Below are 20589 nucleotides of genomic sequence, written 5' to 3'. Positions count from 1 at the left end.
AGAACGAGAATCAAGTTTTTCATGGTAATACATGTATATAATGATTATGAACTGTCTAAATTCCTCTATAAAAATCAAGACCAGTGTTTTCATGTTGATACTGAAGCATCCCCATCTTATGTGGATTCAGACCACTTAAGCCAAGACCTCTTGGGTGAAGGGTGGGTCAACAATATGAGGTCAAAATTTTTCATGGGAATAAAGTGGGAAAAAATTGTGAAACCTTTCCTGACAAACATCAGGACCAAGGTGTCAGACTCGATTGAGATTTAGGGATTACAGTTCTCTGGTTTACTTTAAATCTGTTGCTCATTGTCTATCATGGGTCCTCCAAGACCGTCTAATCTCTTAGTAAAAAAATAACAAGAAAGGAAAAGCAACAAAGTTATCAGAGATAAGCATGTGAACCAATTTGTTATGTATTACAAACTTTAGAATATTTTATTAATTTTATTTTGAAAAATAGATGTAAGGACTTATGGATACAGAAAAACTAAAGAACGAGAAGGATGGGAAACAGTACAGCCTTCAATGCTAAGGGCTAGAATTGAGGAAATGTGCCCATCAACATGGGAATGTTGTTTTTGTGGCAAGGAGACGATGCATATTATCTACTGTCCAGACTGTGGTCCAACAGCATACTACTGTGAAACATGCTGCACAAAACTCCACAGTGTAGTGCTTTTTCACAAGCCATGTGTTTGGAAAGTAAATAATAATCAGCTGGTCATCTTTAAAAAGAATTGTTTGTTTGCCCTCTTCCGACCGTCTGACTAAAAACAGCCTGATTCAAAAATTTTTTGACCTCCAGGAAACAAATTTTTCTTTATTCATTAATAACTATTTTAACTTCACATTTGCAGGTGTTTTTGACTAAAAGAATATTTGCCCCTACCTACCTACCCAATTTTTTTTATCCTCGGTTGGGAGAGGGCAAACAAACAAATTTTTGGCCTTATTTACTTTTTTTTTTAATTTTTTTTTCACAATTATATGAACTTCCTTAAAATGAACGTTACTTTAATACAAAAATTACAAAATTAAAGTTTATAAATATCCCTTCTGGTTTATATGCATTTTTTGAATTTCCTTTGTCTTTTTAAGAATGATATGTATGTCCCATATGAGAATTCATCAGAAACATGCATTGGAAGGGAAGATCATAAGGAATGTCCCACCACCTACACCAAAATCCTTGCTGTGATAAGCCTATCAGGTAACCACATTTCTAATTGTTAGCTCACCTGAGCTGAAAGCTCAAGTGAGCTTTTCTGATCACCCGTTGTCCGTCCGTCCGTCTGTAAACTTTTCACATTTTCAACTTCTTCTCAAGAACCACTGGGCCAGTTTTAACCAAAATTATTACAAAACATCCTTGGGTGAAGGGAAGTTTAAATTGTTAAAATAAAGGGCCAAGCCCCCTAACAAGGTGAGATAATCAAGAAAAAACAAAAATAGGGTGGGGTCATTAAAAAATCTACTTAAGAACCACTGGGCCAGAAAAGCTGAAACTTAAGTGGAAGCATCCTGGGGTTGTGTAGATTCTAAATTATTCAAATCATGACCCCTTGGGGTAGGGCGGGGCCACAATAGGTATTAAAAGGGGGGAAATCAGGTGAATAACAGCAGGGGAAAAAACTACTCAGGTGAGCGCTGTGGCCCATGGGCCTCTTGTTGTAGTTTATAATCTATGTCTCCAAATGTTTTTTTTAAATTTTTTAATTTTTTTTCTTATTTTTTGCAGTTGAATGTAAGAAAGACTGAAAAAGCATATTTTTTTGTTTTTAAATGCCCACTTCAGATTAAGGGGAGGTACTTTTGTCAAGTAAAAAAAAAAAAAAAGAAAAAAAAGAAACGCACACACCTCAAATGTGTTAAATTAACATTCACAATTGTGAGATGTTAAAATTTTGTACAAAATTGAATCGTTTCCTGAGTAAATGAGAATTGGTTTTAGAGAGCTAATTGTCCCTTCTTTAAGCTGTTTATACCCCCCCCCCCCCTCAAATAAAGGTGGGTGGGTGGGGATATAGTAATCACCTTGGCCATCTGTCTGTATATGCAATCTTTTCCAAGCTGTACTTTGTAATGTAGATTCACTTAAACCTTATACATGGTACAAAGATTTTTTTTATGCCTGCAGTTGTGTCTTGATCTTGCTCCAAGTTCATTCTGGCAAGTTCAAGGTCACTGGCAGAATAATTGTAAAATTTATGATGTGTGTATTTTCTAACGGAAAAAAATTGGATGTCCATCTTTCACTCAACGAATACTTGAAACCTAAAATCATGTCCTTTTTTCTTTTTTTAATCAAGGACAATTTGGCAAGATCAAGGACACACATGCAAAAATTGATTACAAATAGGCATTTTAAAAATATTGCACCAGGGGGCATTACTTTGTGAACTTGCTAACATTACCTGTAGTTCATTACAGTGAATGAGGGTTAGTTCCAGACCCTAACAAAAAATTAAATTTTGATCAAGTCATGACTCCTTGGGCTAGGACAGGCATAGAATAGTTTGTACAAATATTTGCATATAAATAAAGCTTAAATCTTTTAGCAAGTTAAGTGTATTCTGTCTCAAATGAAATTTATAAGTGTCATTGTATGTTAGCATCCCCATCTACTGCAGATTAAAGTTTATTTGATATGTCTTGACCCTCAGAGCTAGGAAAGGGCCACAAAAGAAGGGTTCAAAATTTAAATCAAAGATCTTATATGAAACATATTATGTACCAATGTTTTAAAAGTAAAAGTCATCAAGATTAAGAAATTTGAAAAACATGCAGACACAAATGGTAGTATTTTAGGTTTTTGAGCCTCCATATGTATATAGTTTATTTGTTATAATGAATTTCACTCTCATTAACAGTTTTCCTTGGCAAATTTGTAAACAATATGAAATTATTCAAGCAATTATTAAAAAAAAAGAATAACCCTGAAAATAACATTTATATCGGTTCTAATTGAATTTCAGGACATCAACATAAGATAAATATGCAATTTTGCAAGTGTGAGAAGGAGTCTATCACTTTGGTCAGGTACAGACTTTGGCCATCTTCTCCTGAAACTCCCCGTGTTGCATTTGATTTTAAATTGATGGAATTGGCTGTGGTCCTTCAGCTTGAGGGGCATTTATCTTTAAAATCCTTCTGTGATGCCATCATTCAATCTCAAAATGGATTTCCTGTTATGGTGCGACCTGATGAGGTAATTGTTATTGTTATATATACATATCTCTCTCTCTCTCTCTCTCTATATATATATATATATATATATTAACTTTACCTCAACTGCTTTATAGAAGATCCTATTTAAGAGAGGACTGATAGGAGATGCATTGTAGTAATGATTATGTTGCTCAGTTGTCTTCTTTGTATCATTATTTATTGCAATATTGATAAAAGAGGGAAGTGGAATTTGTTTAAAAAAAGAAAAGAAAAGAAATAATTACTGGTATAACACTTGAAAGAGCTTTTTATGCCAGCGTCAGTTTGGGCTTAGGGAAGTTTTTGAGAGGAGTAAAAGTTTCAGACAACCAATCGGATCTATATCTTAATTCACATCTTTATCTTATTCAATGGACATGTCACAATGAGATGCATGCACTGCCTTGTTGAGTTTAAAATCTTCATTAAAGGTAAAGGTCACAGTAGGCAATTCAAATTAGACTGAAGAATATACTTTTGAGTCATATTTAATCAAAGAAACTTGACCTGAAGGGAATCTTTCAATTCATATAAATTTTATTTTAGCATGATGATTAAATTCTGAAATAATATTTATATCAAGATGACAGAAACTGAATGACATCTGAGTAAATTGTCATTTAAATACAACAAAATATAATTGGAATACAATTAATTGTATACTGTTAAATCACTAATTTTCATGGGATAAAATTTTATGGCTAGGAAAAGTCATTACTTGTTGAAAGAGATTTTATTTTGTGATTAAAGAGGAAACATTATTTTAATGCTGCAATATTGAAATTCAATATTTTTGGGGGGTTGGGGGGGGTTGGGGTTGGGGGTGTACATTTATGAATTCTTGAGTCTCTTCATGTCATGAAAACTATAATAAATAAATCCCCGTGAAATTAATCAATTTTACATTATATATGGATGTGCTATATATCTTTGCCTTTGTAGTACAGTAAAACATGCTTATAATGAAGTGCCAGGGACAGGCGATTTTGCTTCGCTATAAGCCTAATTCGTTTTATCTGTTAAGTTTACAATATATTTTAAAGTCTGATGGGAAATGAAAATCACTTTGCTATAAGTTTCAATTCATTATAAGCGTGTTCACTATAAGCGTGTTTTACTGTAGTTTATCAAGCAGCAGTTTATTGAAGAACAGTATTTTCAGCATCAATAAAACCAGTTATCTTTTGAAATGTATATTTTTATTGCAAAAAGCTTAAATATTTTGTTTCTGTACCTACAGGTGAAAGATATATACAAAAGTCTTGTTGGGGATTCTTTCAATGAATATCGTTTCCATAGATCTCAGTTTAACAATAGAGAGATGTATGAAGAGAACCATATTGAAAGTACCAATGAATGCCCTATCTGTAGTGAGGTATGTGTGTAAAAATGATAAAAGTGAATCTTGATACCTGTTACTTCTTTTCCAATATCAGATTGAGCCTTTTTTTTTTTTTTTAAGTAAACTGAAATATCTACCAGTAACTTCAATGGGAGATATGGGTATATATTTCATGTATATTGATGAAAATTGTTTGAAATATAGTATCTTGACTTTTTTAGTATGGGTAAACCAGTTTTTCTTCGATCATGTAAGATATTTGCATAAGATCTACACTTGAAAAGTGACATTTACTCATTGCTTATTTTAACAAAGATTATTAGAAAAAAAATGTGAATGTATTCACATTTTTGTATTTGCAAGATTTCAGAGTATACAGCATCCAGGTTTTACAAGTTTCACTGAGGCTGCATTTCATTTCTGGAATTTTTTTTAAAATTTTCAACTTTTCATTTCCGACATTTTAAAGTTTTCATCTCCAACATTTTTCATGTAGTACTTTTCGGAAATGAAAGCAGGATTGAAGATTTTACTTATAAAAAAATATTTAAGAATAGATGATGAATAAATCATTAAAATCTAAATAATGAGTTTTGCATAGCTATTAATAAAGGGAAAATAAGATTTTTTTTCCTGAGGCACATGTAAGTGTTGTGAACTTTCACAAACCCTGCAAAAATCCCAGAAATGAAAAAAATAAATGTCAGCAATGCTATGCAAAATTCCGGAAATGAAATGCAGCATTCACTGTATAACTGTCAGTGGACAGAGGAGTGAATTAATTGTCCACATGATAGAGGTGTGAAACACTGCTTTGATATGAAGATTTTTGTGTGCATTGTGTATTTAACATTGGCTAAAATTTTACATAAAATTTATGCTGAAGTATGGTATACTTCCAGTCTGCAAATTTCAATATCGGGCATCTCTAATGATAAATCACTAAACACTAAATTCTCAGTAAATCAGCCACTGGACCCTCTAATCCATCTGTTTCAATCAGTCTGGCACTTGTCAGTTTTGATAATGTAAGTTTTACTATACAAATTAAAATTTTACATGTTGTAATGCAATCATTTTTTTATGATGAGATATCTAGGTCTAAGAGTATCATAAATTGTCTTTATTTAAGAAATGAATTTAATTTTTAAAGATTTATGAGGACATGAATTATGACGCCAACACTTTATGCTGGCATAGTTCATAAAGTGCATTAGCGCTTCGTGATAAATATGCTGGCGTAAAGTGTTGTAGTTCATGTACCTCATGAATTTTCAAAAATCAAATTCATTTCTTATATTTACATTATTTTTCTGATGTGTCGCCATAAATTACGCTATTCAACTGTCATTTTTAAAGCCAAACAGTTTGCACTATAGTTTTGACATCAAGTATGGTATTATGATGTAACATTGGAGATATTCATGCTCATCCACAGTAGTTCATGGGAAAATGAACAATCTTCTAATTTGCAAAGAAACTTAAGGATAAATATTTGGAAATGTAAATATATCTAAACAGATCTTTGGGGAAAAAATGTAAGTATAATGAAAAGGTGTATTTATATTAACAATATAAATTTTCAGAGTGAAGTAACTAAAATACTTTCCTTGGATGGTAACTTTGGTCTTGTACATAAGAAATCATCAGGAGAGGGAAGTGGCATACCCAGAAGAAAAGAAAGATTTTTCATGGACCAAGACAAAGTTGACGCATTTGTGTCAACTTATGGTCTAGATACCAAAAAGCAAAGTATTGTAAGTGTTTTATTTTATTGAAGAAGGTTCACATAAGGCTGTATCAATTAATTAGCATAATTAGAAAAGGCAAAAAAAGTAAATGAGTTTATAGAGGAATGTTGTTGATTTGATTGTTATATTAAGATAAATGTTTATATTTTGGGTTTCTGAAATGGCATATCTTTCCCAAAAAATATGACATACATATTTATAGAAAACTGTGATTTAGTATTAGTGATATCAATCTTTATTGTTCTTGAATCAGTGTTACCAAATTCATAGTGATGCATATAAAATCGTAATTGTCAGTTTGATTCAATTTCATAGTATGAATACATGTAACTTGCTGGCTATTGTATGCAGGAAATATCATGCATATAATGCATTGCAACATCTTTATTAGCCAAGGGTTTCTAATCTGCTACTTTGCTCACAATCCCTTGGCTAGCTATGTTGCTATCAAAAGTCTGGATTGTTTTTGTCATGTGATTTCCAATCTTACATCATATACACAGCTTGCATCATTGTTAGACATAAAGAGTGTTTCAGGTATGCAGTTAGAATGAAAATGCAGCAACTTTTTTTAATGTGTTCTTGTTATGTTTCAGAATTGCTCAGATTTTCAAGCAGGAAATATCATCCGTTCTAAAAAGAAGACTGATAAATTAGATATCACTGGTTTATTTGGTTCTGTGTGCCAACATGATATCCCACAGATTTTTTTAAATCTGAAACATGGTGAAAGGTAATTAATTTAAAAAAAAAAAAAACGGACTTCATATATTTGAGTGTATTGATATGAGATCATATACTTTATAATCTGCAACAATTAATGGAAATAGGAAAAGTATGGTTATGTATAGAGGTAGTGCATAATGTTCTTTGTTCAGTGATTGAAAAAAGACTAGTTCCTTTTTTTTTCTTTTTTTCTTTTTTTTGAAAATTTGTCAGTTCTTTAAAATACTAAATGTGTACATATGTAAATAGTTGTTGACAAGTCATGAAATTTCATTTGAATAATGTACTACAAGTTACAGTATGATTAGATTCTACTGAATTTATTTAGATTGGCATATTCAGTGCACCTCCTACAACACTTGGTTGACAATTCTGAGCAGGATGAAAGACCAGGAACTATTATGTATGACATAGCATGTAGCCTAAAGAGACACTTGCAGGTATAAATAATAAAAATCAGTATATAGATTTAGAAATATTTTTGACCTAACTGTCTCATTAAAACTCTGTTTTTATTTATTGTTACTTCATTTTTTTGTCAAACAGAAAGAAAACAAAGACCTACAGGCATATTTCAAGTTTGTTGTGCCAGTTTTTCACAGTTATGCACATAATATGGCATGCCAGGTATGCTTTATTAAAATTTATAATATAAAAGTATGCTGATTGTTTTCAAATGCAGCTGCCTAAATTTAATCGTTTAGCACACTGTGAAGGCATTGGAATTCTTCGGCATTTAGTTCTAATGCATCCCCCATAAAATGGTCGGGAACATATAGTGTTAACCTGTTCTGTCATTCCGTCATCATTGACTTTCCGTTCATTATCTTGGCAACAGTTGCACACATTCAATTCAAATTTGACATATGGATACATCATAGAAATGCGTCAAGTTTGAATTTGGTCGTGGTCTGATGATTTTTGACGGAGTTATCCCTCTTGAACTTAGCCAAACATAGGAAATTCTCACTTTCCCCTCACTAACTTTTGGAAGGATGTATGTATAAGGTAGAAATTGCCTAGATGTGAAGATATTTTACCAGAAAATACAGGTCAAGTTCGAATTTGGTCCTGGTCTGGTGATTTTTGACAGTTATCCCCATTGTACTTAGAAAAGATTTATATTTCTTTAAAAACTCACAATTTCTAATCAGTACGGCATTTGAAATTTTGGCTACCTGCGGGGGCATTGATGGTGTTACGACACATATAGTTCTCAATTATTGTGTAATATCTTATTGTAAAAGAATATTTTTTGAATTAAGTGTTTGGGAGAATTGGCATTATTTTTTTTAAATTGGAAATAGCAAGTTTAAGGGGGCATAGGTGATTACTGGAGTGAATGAAATAGTTGAAATTGTGAAACAGATTTATTGATGTGATTTAAATGAAATCTGCAAGTGTAAAAATCTACCCTATTTTTAACTTGTTTGTGAGAATGTCAGCTGCAATTTTTTCATTCTTAAATTTCTTAATTGTTTTGATGATGAATGCCCTACAGTGGAAACCAGTCAACAAAGTGAATTAACTGGCATATCAATTTCCAAAATATGTTGATAATATGTTAAATTCTTTAAGTTTTTTGTCTTTAAATTCAGACCCTATTGATTACAGCATAACAATTTCTAGTTAGAATCATCCCCAATTTAAATTAAATATGTTCATATCCAGACTTGTCTTTGTTTTGAAAGCCAAAAAGTAAATTTTGCCAAATAAAATGTAATATATTGATCCAAAACTTTTTTCAGCTTGAATATGGGCAGAGGTTTGTTGAAGGAACTGGACTAAATGATGGAGAAGGTGTAGAGAGATTGTGGTCCTACCTCAGAAAATTCAGTTCCATCACAAAAGAAATGACTGTTTCAAATAGACAACATTTGATTGTGGATGCACTTGAACATTATTCTAATAGAATAAAAGAAAAATTGGGTACATTTCTTTTTACATGACAATATCTTTAACTTATCCATTTTTGGAGGTAGATTATTAGATTTATAGAATTCCTGTATGATTTATTTATTAGTAAACATATTTTTATTATTTGATACACTGATATTTGTTGTTTTATAATTTGAATTTTGAAATAACTTTAAGGCGAACGATTGAAGGCCATGCTGGAGAAAGCCAAAAAAATACAACAAGAAACCAGAGATGTGTACACTGCTGTTGAAGCCAAACATGATGGTATGCTATAAATTTATGAAATTTGATAAGGTAAAAAAAATAATTAGGATGAAGCATGGAGAGGCTATCAATGAATTTACTTCACTAAATCAAAAATGTTTATCTGTTGAAGGTAGTTCCTCAGAATGGTTTTTACTCTGGAAAGAGTTATCGAGAAGTGGAAGACAGGTTTCTGGTAAGATTGAATGCTACTGAGTAATGAGCTTAGAGTTGTTTTTTCTTTATATCGAGTAAAATTGTATATTGCTATTTACAGATGTAACATATTTATTTCTTTGAAACAGAATTTTCCTGATTATCATGAAATCCTTCTTTTTTTTTCTTTTTTTTTTTTGTCTTTTCATGACTCATTAGAACCATGCATGCATGTATTTTTACACTTCCCATATGTACTCGTATAACCAGCTAATGCTATATTCATTGTCAATTTCTTACAGTCACCTTAACACCAGATGAAAGATACTGTTGGCTTTCCAATCAGATTGTTACACAGAGGTAAGTAGAATTACTTCAAAGACTTCAAATGGTTATTTCTAATAGATAATAATATTTTTTTTTGGTTAATCAAATGGAAAGTATAATTGTTTTGTGGTAGCTAGTAGTTTAAAGAATTTATTTAGACTTTTTAAAGTTGAATAATCTTTAACAAATTGTATAAGATTAATTGGGAACTAAATGTTATTAATGGATTGAAATTATTTACAAGCTATAGATATACAGTTAAACTTTGGTATCTCAAACACTGATATCTTAAATACCTTGGATATGTGGAGGTGATTTGGAAATCCTTACCAATTATTCTTTAAGTATTTTAACCCTGATATCATGAATCTTTGATATCTCTCATAATATTATAACAAGGTTCGAATGTATTTGAAATTAATAAAATATATTTTTCTTTGCATCTGCATGTATTCATTTCAGATATATTTTGATATGAAACATTTTGATATTTATATTATTTGCAGGACAATGTTGGCTGATTCCCTTGATGAGGATGAAAAAATACTATTGAAAGGCCATATTCAAAAGTAAGTTTGTGTGTAAGTATTAGTGATATCCACAAGTAACTGAGTACTGGACTGTCTTTTGGATACTGATCATCTACCTTTTTCCATTCAGTTACTCATTGAAAATGTTTCTCCTAATAGAAATCCTAAATTCTAGCTGATATAATTAAAAAGATTTTTTCTTAATTCAGCTGGTTTACTACAAAGTGGTTATTCTGGTATGCATTGGGGAAATTAACAATAGTTTTGCAGTAGCTGTATTAAACTACATAGAATTGTTCCATGTCCCTTGCATATGGTTACAAAAAACCTCTTTACTGTTAGATTTTTCATATTTATTAATTGTTAAATTCACCTTATCAACACCCTATTGAGTGGACCTGTGAGCTTACATGTCATAAAACTAATTATTTATATGAGGATCAATGCTATTTGTATTATTGCACTGTACATATAAGGAATGTGCTTGTTTGCAAGATGTTCCACTTAGCAGTGCTCTTATTAGCCTCTTACAACGGAGTTGGAAGGGAATGTAGTAACGCATGTATGTGGGTTAGTTTATCCTTTGTGGGAAATGGAAGTGACATAATTTGCATTTGGATTGATGTTTAGTGCTGCCTTAATTTATAGAAATGCTCCTTGCAAGGGGATGCTATGTTTTGCAGTGCCCTTGTTCTCAAAATTAAGTAAAATGTAATTTTAATTTATTACTTAATTGCTGTCCATGGCCATTTGAATAGTTTTATGGTTTAGTTTCATGTTATCAAAGAAACATTATCATTTTCAGAGAAATGGCAGTCTCAAGTTCAACCACTTTTTCTTGATGTTTTAACTTCATTTTTTCTAATTCTTGGAATACATTTTAAAGTTTGATCGGAATCATGGCAAGTTGAGATAACAAGGTTTAACTAGTAAAGTTTGAGAAAAGACGTTTATAACCCCTTTTAAAGCTTAATTTTGCATATTTTTTTTTAACATAGCTATATAAACTTTTTGAAAAGGATCTGAATTTTAACAAAAGTGACTAGTAAAGGAACACGGTTGCACAACAGTATTAAATTTTGCTATATATTCTTACCAAAAATGCGCAAATTTGAGTAGGTGGTATTAATTGAAAACAAACTTTTGAGAAGTTTCCTTTTCAGATCTTGTAAAACAATTCTTTATAAAGATTTTAGTACCAAAAAATACACAGGCATCCAGCAAGGCATGCAAGTTTGTTTCGGTCGAAGTCGAGCAGGTGCTTGAAAATCAAGTCCAGGACCTAATCACTCCCCACTCAAATTCAGTATATAGAAAAATCAGCACGCCCTAAATTATAATGAATCTAGTCAATACAGGAAGTTTACATGTTGTTTTTCATCTCATAAAAAAATTCAGCTCCAGTCTCGTGTTAAAATGCCCGAATCGGAAGGGAAGATTCAGGAATTATTTTGCGTCAGCCATGATTTGACGTGAACCTCAAGTGAAATACTGTTATGACACCAAATAGCAGAATAAACAGCATGTTGATAAGATTTATCTTTTGCTTGTAATAAATTTTAAAACTGTTGATGTTTAGATTTTTTTATTTATTCTTTTGCAGAACAGAAAGTGAATTGAAAAAAGCAAAGAAAACTTTACAATTAGATGTTCAAAGTTTGGATGCCAGGAAAGAAGAACTTTCTGAGTCTGCGAAAAATAAATTAAGACATGGGCATCTTAAAAAACTGCAAATGTTTGCCAATGAAAGGCAGTACATTCTGTCCTTGCTGAAGAAATATTTCGGTAAAAAAAAAATGTTTATCTTTCTTTTATTCATTGCTAAATACAGTTTAACATCTTTATCTCTAACATCAATATCTCAAAATTAATGTATATGTAAAGATGAGTTTTGACTCCCAACCATTTAAACCCTAATAAGATGATTTTCCTTAATTTGTTTTTGTAATTATTTCAGTGTTTTACATAATTTTAGTAATTTGTGTATGCAATTGAGCATGAATGCAACTTCTAATTTTCTAATGTTCTTATATAATTTGGACAGATGGACAAGAAATGACAAAAAGAATTTCTAAGCAGTTGTCCTCCAACAGTGAGAGAATAAAGAAGTGTCTCAAAGAATTTAATAGCAACTTCAGTGAAAGTTTTTCTTTTGCTGAAGTCAGCATACCAACTGCTGCAATTTACAAAGATTTGGAAATTACAGCCATCCTAGATGATGGCAAAATTAAGGCTTGCCAGGCTTACTCTCTCCACCAACATGCAATGGAACAGGAACACATGACAAATACAGAAATTAAAGCTTTGCTTAAATATATTGATGATACCAACCAAAAATTATTAAATCTTATAGTTGAATCTAAACAAGAAGATAGATATCAAATTGGGCGTAAACACATGCTTATGATGTTTAAGCTGAAGGCAGAAGAACTGTGGATCAGATATTTATTATCATTGTCTGAGTTTTCTGCCAAAAGCGCTGAGAGTCAAATTCATTCCTTCATTGACATGCCTCTGCAGACAGATTTTGTTGATATAGATTGTATATTTGGTGAAGTATCTGACTTGTCTGAATCTGATGAGAGTGACACTGAATGAAATCATTATTGTTATTTCAACCAACCCTAAGCAACTCCACAAAGTTATTTTGAGGGTGTACCATAATCATCATGTCTATCTGTCTCTTTTTTTTTCTCCATGTACCTGGTACAGTTGTTATATTTTTGGAATATTAGATTAGTTTTTTTTTTTTAATGAATTAGGTATTTATTGTTTAATATTTACATTTACAAATATTTTTCCTTAAGATTCTTTGCAAATTCAAATACTGTTCATTTTCTCATGAACTACCATGGATGAGCATGAATATCTCCATTGTTACGTCATAATAACGTACTTGACGTCAAAACTATAGTGCAAACTGTTTTGCTTTAAAAATGACAGTTGAATTGCGTAAATTGTGGAAAAAATAATGTAAATATAAGAAATGAATTTAATTTTGAAGATTCATGAGGCACATGAACTACAACTCTTCATGCCGGCATATTTATCAGGAAGCGCTAACGTGCTTCATGAAATATGCTGGCGTGAAGCGTCGTAGTTCATGTCCTCATGAATCTTCAAAAATTAAATTCATTTCTTAAATGAATTGAGCCAAAACAATATATGTTTTGGTGTTCTGGTGTACTGAAATGCTTGTGGTTACTAATATGTATTCTGCTTCCCTGTGACAAGGTTTCTTGTGTGTTATAGGGGGTTGAATGTTTTAAATTTTCAATGGAGTTCATAGGAAAAAATACTAAATGTAAATATTTATATATATATGTGCAAGACATTTAGTGTTTTAAATGAATTAGTGTTTTACTTAAAGTTTCTTTCCACCAAGGTGCTAAAAAGAATACACATGCAGCCAAATGTAATTGGGCATTATATCATTTTTATGAAAGTTATTGCCATTTTTTTTATAATGGATATTTGTAATTAACTGCTGTTTACTGGACTTTTTTTTTAGTGTGCTTGTTGATAAGAAGCTGGACCTTTGTTTATGTCTTTCTACTAATGCAATGATCAAATTTTACTTCCACGTTAATTGAACCATTTTCTCAGGTTTTTTTTTTTTGTTTGTTTATTTTTCTGCCCTAATTTTGTAATTACTAAATATTGTTGTCCAGACTTTGAAACAATTTATATACATATTTATTACATTTTCAACAGTGAAATACTGTGATTTATTAATTGAATAAAAGTGATATTCTCTCACAGCGTGAAAGGATACCAAAATGATATTCTCTCACAGTGTGAAAGGATATCAAAGCAAGTAAAAAATAATTTCTGGCCTGTCATAAGATAGAGATAGTAACTAACCATCTTGGTAGAGCTAAAACTGCACATTTCTTCCCAAATATGTTGCTAAAATCCATGTTAAGTAATGTTTTTCAATCTCACAACTGCTAAGCTATGACGTCTCAACCGCTCAACTATGACGTCAAGCTATTACACTGTGTTAAGAGAAGACAGAGGCAAAGGGAAAATCAACGAAAATGTAATAAACAGAAAATTCAATGTTTTGTAGATGAATATGGAATTTATTTCACTCGTGAGACAGGATTTTTTGATATTTTCACTCGTGCTTCGGACTCGTGAAAATATCAAAAAATCCTGTCCCACTCATGAAATAAATTCCATATTCATCTACAAAACATTGAATATCCTCTATTTATTTATTTATTTATTTATTTATTTAATTATTTTTGCTGTGTGTGGAGAAAAGGAGGTTATTTTTAAATCAATTTAAATGACTTGTTTACCAAATTTAAATTTCATATGTAAGTTGAAATTATTTGCCTCATAGTGTACAGTGTTTTATAGTTCACTATTTTCCAGTTGTATGTGGGTTTTTTTTTTCATATATATATATATATATATATATATATATATATATATATATATATATATATATATATATATATTGTCTTGGTATATAATGAGTTCACATTTGCTAGAGTCTTTATACTAAAGTTCTATTTTCATCATTTTATCAATGATACAATTTTTTGAAAATTTATTGCCCTTGAAAAGTTAATTTTTCTTTCTTTTCATAAATGTTCAGCATTAAATGATAGTTTTTGTTTCATATTCATCCTGTAATATTTCCACATTCTTTGGCTTTCAAATACTAGAAAGAATTGCATTTCATCAATAGATTTTGTATCTTTTTTAAATGTTTAAAAGGTATTTAAACAAAACTTCTGTGGAGACTTACGTATGTTAGATTCATTCATGTACACTGATTGGTTAATGATTAATCTAAGCCATTATTCAACATCTATTGCAATATTGACATGTGTTTCCGTCATTTCACCTGTATCTTGTATATTTTTTTGTATATATTGTACATAGAACCTCATGTACCAATAATTGGTTTGAGAGAATAAATTGAATTTGAACATGAAAATTAATGTTATTATCCCATTTGCCACTGGGAAGGAAAAGAGGATGTTATTAGACTATTTTAAAAAGTTTTAGATTGCAGTTGGTTATAGGCCTACTTTTCACTTCATCTTTTTGATTTGTTCAGAATTAAATTGATATAATGTTCAGAAACTGCCACTAATGAACAATTTTGACTTTTCAGTGGAAATACATAGAGTGGTTAGAAAATTAGATATTAATTTAATATTTTGGATATTGTAGACATAAATTGAAACTTTTGAATTGTTGTGGTTTAAATACTCCATTACACGGTCATTCTTATGAATATTTGTTTTATTATTAATAATCAGTACTCTCGTTGTTTACTGATTTGAAGTTTAATGTGTGGTTGATTTGTTTTGTAAATATAAATATATATATATCCAAAAGCAAAATAAATATTACAGTGTCCAGTAATTAATGATGCCCTTGTATGGCAGCTTTTGGCGAAGGTAAAAGTTTCTCAAATGCAAGTCAACTCCAAGGTCAAGAAAATTGTTGTTACCCAAAGAAAGGACTTGTCTCAATAAAGATAACTGAAATAAGAAAACCCAAGCACTGACCATTAAAAAGTTTTAGACAAGATTAAAGTTTTGTTTTTTTTTAAATGCAGGTCAAATGCCAAGATCAAAGGTCCAAGGATCAAATTAAAGGTACCCAGGAGAAGGCTTTGTCATTAAAAATATACATGAGAAATATAATATCCCTAGCACCAACTGTTCAAAATTTATGGCCAAGGTTAAAGTTTTCAAAAGTATACCAAAGGTCAAAGTTGGTGTACAAAGGAAGGCCATATCATAAGAAACACACATGTGAAATATGAAGGCTCAAGATTAAAAGTTTTAAAGAGGGTCGAACTAAAGGTCAAAATTTTCCATGGAAAGGTCTTGTCACAATAACTACACATGTGAAGTATAAAAGGTCCAGTATGAAAGCCCTAGCACTAACTGTTCAAAAGTTATGGCCAAGGTTAAAGTTTGGCAAATTCTTGCAAAAGTAGGTAAAACTCAAAAAAAGGCCTTGTCACAAGGAATAAATATGTAAAATATGAAAGCAACAGCTCCAACTAATAAAAAATAATATAATATATATTTGGACTGTGTGCGGATGAAAATGAACATTTGTGTGAAATAGTTGTGAATATTATGCCATTGAACCATGAATAACACGAAATGAGCAAATGCAGCCGCATAAATATAAATTTTGGTCACATGCGGCTGAAATTGATCTTTTTCATTAAACAGTTGGAATATCATGCCCATGAACCCTAATTGGCATGAATTAAGCAAATGCAGCCGCATAAAAGTGAAATATTGGCCTACTGCGGTTGAAAATAAACTTTTCCACAAAATATAGTTGAGAATATTATGCACATAAACATTATTTTCACAAAATACACAAATTTCACCGCATTTGATATATATTTGTACTTTGTGCGGATGGAAATGAACATTTGTGTGAAATAGTTGTGAATATTATGCCATTGTACCATGAATAACACGAAATAAGCAAATGCAGCCGCATAAATATAAAATTTTGGTCACATGCGGCTGAAATTGATCTTTTTCATAAAACAGTAGGAATATCATGCCCATGAACCCTAATTGGCATGAATTAAGCAAATGCAGCCGCATAAAAGTGCAATATTGGCCTACTGCGGTTGAAAATAAACTTTTCCACAAAATATAGTAACGAGTATTATGCACATAAACATTATTTTCACAAAATACACAAATTTCACCGCATTTGATATATATTGTACTTTGTGCGGATGGAAATGAACATTTTTGTGAAATAGTTATGAATATTATGCCATTGTACCATGAATAACACGAAATAAGCAAATGCAGCCGCATAAATATAAAATTTTGGTCACATGCGGCTGAAATTGATCTTTTTCATAAAACAGTTGGAATATCATGCCCATGAACCCTAATTGGCATGAATTAAGCAAATGCAGCCGCATAAAAGTAAAATTTTTGCCTATTGCGGTTGAAAATAAACTTTTTCACAAATATAGTTAAGAGTATTATGCACATAAACATTATTTTCACAAAATACACAAATTTCGCAGCATTTGATATATATTTGTACTTTGTGCGGATGGAAATGAACATTTTTGTGAAATAGTTGTGAATACTATGCCATTGTACCATGAATAACACGAAATAAGCAAATGCAGCCGCATAAATATATAAATTTTGGTCACATGCGGCTGAAATTGATCTTTTTCATAAAACAGTTGGAATATCATGCCCATGAACCCTAATTGGCATGAATTAAGCAAATGCAGCCGCATAAAAGTAAAATTTTTGCCTATTGCGGTTGAAAATAAACTTTTTCACAAATATAGTTAAGAGTATTATGCACATAAACATTATTTTCACAAAATACACAAATTTCACCGCATTTGATATATATTGTACTTTGTGCGGATGGAAATGAACATTTTTGTGAAATAGTTATGAATATTATGCCATTGTACCATGAATAACACGAAATAAGCAAATGCAGCCGCATAAATATATAAATTTTGGTCACATGCGGCTGCAAATTGATCTTTTTCATAAAACAGTTGGAATATCATTCCCATGAACCCTAATTCGCATGAATTAAGCAAATGCAGCCGCATAAAAGTGAAATATTGGCCTACTGCGGTTGAAAATAAACTTTTCCACAAAATATAGTTAAGAATATTATGCACATAAACATTATTTTCACAAAATACACAAATTTCACCGCATTTGATATATATTGTACTTTGTGCGGATGGAAATGAACATTTTTGTGAAATAGTTGTGAATATTATGCCATTGTACCATGAATAACACGAAATAAGCAAATGCAGCCGCATAAATATAAAATTTTGGTCACATGCGGCTGAAATTGATCTTTTTCATTAAACAGTTGGAATATCATGCCCATGAACCCTAATTGGCATGAATTAAGCAAATGCAGCCGCATAAAAGTGAAATATTGGCTACTGCGGTTGAAAATAAACTTTTCCACAAAATATAGTTAAGAATATTATGCACATAAACATTATTTTCACAAAATACACAAATTTCACCGCATTTGATATATATTGTACTTTGTGCGGATGGAAATGAACATTTTTGTGAAATAGTTATGAATATTATGCCATTGTACCATGAATAACACGAAATAAGCAAATGCAGCCGCATAAATATAAAATTTTGGTCACATGCGGCTGCAAATTGATCTTTTTCATAAAACAGTTGGAATATCATGCCCATGAACCCTAATTCGCATGAATTAAGCAAATGCAGCCGCATAAAAGTAAAATTTTTGCCTATTGCGGTTGAAAATAAACTTTTTCACAAAATATTTTAGTACATTCTGCATATAAACATTATTTTCATAAAATACGCAAATTCCGTCGCATTTACTTTATATTTGGACAAAGTGCGGATGAAAATGAACATTTTTTAAAAAAAATATTTGTGAATAGTATGCCATTGCCCATGAATAGCATGAAATGAGAAAAACAGTCCCATTAAAATAAAATATTGGCCTTATGCCGCTTAAAATAAACTTTTTCATAAAATAATTGAGACTGTTATACTTATGTTCCATGAATAGCAGGAAACGAGCATATTAAGCCGCATAAAAATAAAACATTGACCAAATGCGGCTAAAATGAACTTTTTGCACTAAATAGTTCAGAAAATCATGCCCATGAACTTAATTTGCACGAAAAGAGCAATGCAGCCGCATAAAGATAAAAAAAGCAAATTAACAATGGTGGTTGAGAGTGAACATTTTAATTACCTGTAATGCCCATTGAACGGTTGAAATAAGTCAGTGAAGTCCAAAAAATTGGAAGAGTATGTGCTGTTACATTTTTTTTCTTTTTTCCCCCAAATGATTTATTTTAAAGAAATATCTGCTTTATACTTATTTCCATGCATAACAAGGGAAATCTTTTAACTCATCAGAGAACAAAGGTTTTATTTCAAATATTGAGCCATATTTCTGGGGTTTTGCAAAGGAATGGGAGTCTGAAGTCATTTAGCATGATTGACTATGAAAACGTAATGATACAGAACAAATAGAAAAGATCCCTTTCTCTCTCAATACCAAGACTTGTTTCACCCAAAATAATAAATGTTCAGCAACAGGGTATTTCAAAACTAGTGTAGAATTAATGGTTTTCTTCATCCATTTCCATATTTTTTTATGAAGTAAAAGATCTATGTTCAAGATCAACATCTCTTTGCCATAAAAATTAAAGCAAGTAAATAAGGTTATGTTTAAAACAATATTTACTGACTTCAATTTAACAAGAATGACCAATATTTGTAGTAGTAGTAAATTTTATTTATAGTCAAATTATATACATTTTACAAAAAAACAATAGCTTAAAGCTCTTTAACAAACTGGTAACATAACACTTATAGCACAATTAAAATTTACATATACATATATAGCAAACAAACACAAATAAAAAGAAGAAACATACATATTTGGTATGAGACATAAAAAGGAACTGCACATACAATTAATTAGTTCCCCACATCAAGTTGAAATGTATAGTTTCATAATTAAAAGAAGTAACACGTAAAATGACAATCAATTAAACACAGGAACTCAAAGGACAATGAATCAGCATTAAACATAGTAACACAAAGGACAATAAATCAGCTAAATTTTACAATGAAAACGCATTACATAAAATTAATCAACAACAACATATACTTTGAAAGTTGTCCACTGTTGTGTACTAATAAATGCATTTTAACTGTAAAACACCACCAATGTAGTAAATACTATAATGAGATATTCTACATGTATGACAATGATAAAACATGGAGTATTCTCAGCTCTTTATTGTTACAGCTAGTACGTTGAATGTGGTATAGGGATGAAATTAAAATCATCTCCAAGTATACACCTTTTTTCATCACAATTCACAATCAATGGTAAATTTGGTTAATTAAAGTAGCTCTTTAGAATTATAGGTACACATGTGCATTTAGGCCTCTTGCTAAGTAATTAAAATTTATGTAAAATACTTTTGTTATTGTTTAACATTAAGATTAATTATCCTTTATGTAATTACACTGTAGCTATCTACTCTAGTTGGGAAAAAAAACAAAACAAAACAAAAACAATTTCCATAACAAGTTCACCATTTTTTTGCAGTATACACCATGTTTGTACTTTTAAAACATCAATAATATTTATTTCTTGAACATTATTTCTAGGAGGAGTGTTTCAATCTCAAATGCTAAAATCAATCATTAAATGATTTACAAGGCAAACTGCCATCTCAAAAAGTCTCCATAATTCATAATCATATCCCTATTAATACTAATTAAAATTTGAGTACCCTGTGTGAAAAAAAAATCTTTCAGTTCTTATTAGCATAAATTAAAAATAAATTTTC

The 20589-nt window shown here is 30.7% G+C and overlaps 2 protein-coding genes across 2 annotated transcripts in view; one reads left to right on the top strand and one right to left on the bottom strand.

Annotated features, from left to right (window-relative positions):
• The window catches only part of LOC133176085 (uncharacterized), a 56527-nt gene that overhangs the window by 9228 nt on the left and 26710 nt on the right, over positions 1 to 20589 (bottom strand). The window lies entirely within an intron of this gene.
• On the top strand, positions 507 to 13261 carry LOC133176079 (uncharacterized). Its single transcript, XM_061311248.1, has 15 exons — positions 507 to 708; positions 1105 to 1216; positions 2982 to 3214; positions 4454 to 4588; positions 6142 to 6312; positions 6903 to 7039; positions 7361 to 7472; positions 7579 to 7659; positions 8781 to 8961; positions 9127 to 9216; positions 9329 to 9391; positions 9654 to 9711; positions 10185 to 10247; positions 11812 to 11993; positions 12253 to 13261. Exons 1-15 carry the CDS (start codon positions 532 to 534, stop codon positions 12804 to 12806), a joined length of 2349 nt encoding a protein of 782 aa, XP_061167232.1. The 5' UTR covers positions 507 to 531; the 3' UTR covers positions 12807 to 13261.

This window comes from Saccostrea echinata, unplaced genomic scaffold (assembly GCF_033153115.1).
Source record: "Saccostrea echinata isolate AGI-Se365-2 ecotype Australia unplaced genomic scaffold, CSIRO_AGI_Sech_v1 ptg000065l, whole genome shotgun sequence".
Classification (NCBI taxonomy): domain Eukaryota; kingdom Metazoa; phylum Mollusca; class Bivalvia; order Ostreida; family Ostreidae; genus Saccostrea; species Saccostrea echinata.
Note: the sequence above shows the minus strand (reverse complement) of the source record. Positions and strands in the feature narration are given on the sequence as shown.

What these genes read in the sequence shown, in the direction of transcription:
- LOC133176079 (XM_061311248.1), top strand. Translation starts at nt 532, where the DNA reads ATGCTAAGGGCTAGAATTGAGGAAATGTGCCCATCAACATGGGAATGT. An exon ending in TTGAAAGGCCATATTCAAAA is followed by an intron (nt 10,248 to 11,811) that starts GTAAGTTTGTGT and finishes ATTCTTTTGCAG; the next exon opens with AACAGAAAGTGAATTGAAAA. An exon ending in CTTGCTGAAGAAATATTTCG is followed by an intron (nt 11,994 to 12,252) that starts GTAAAAAAAAAA and finishes TAATTTGGACAG; the next exon opens with ATGGACAAGAAATGACAAAA.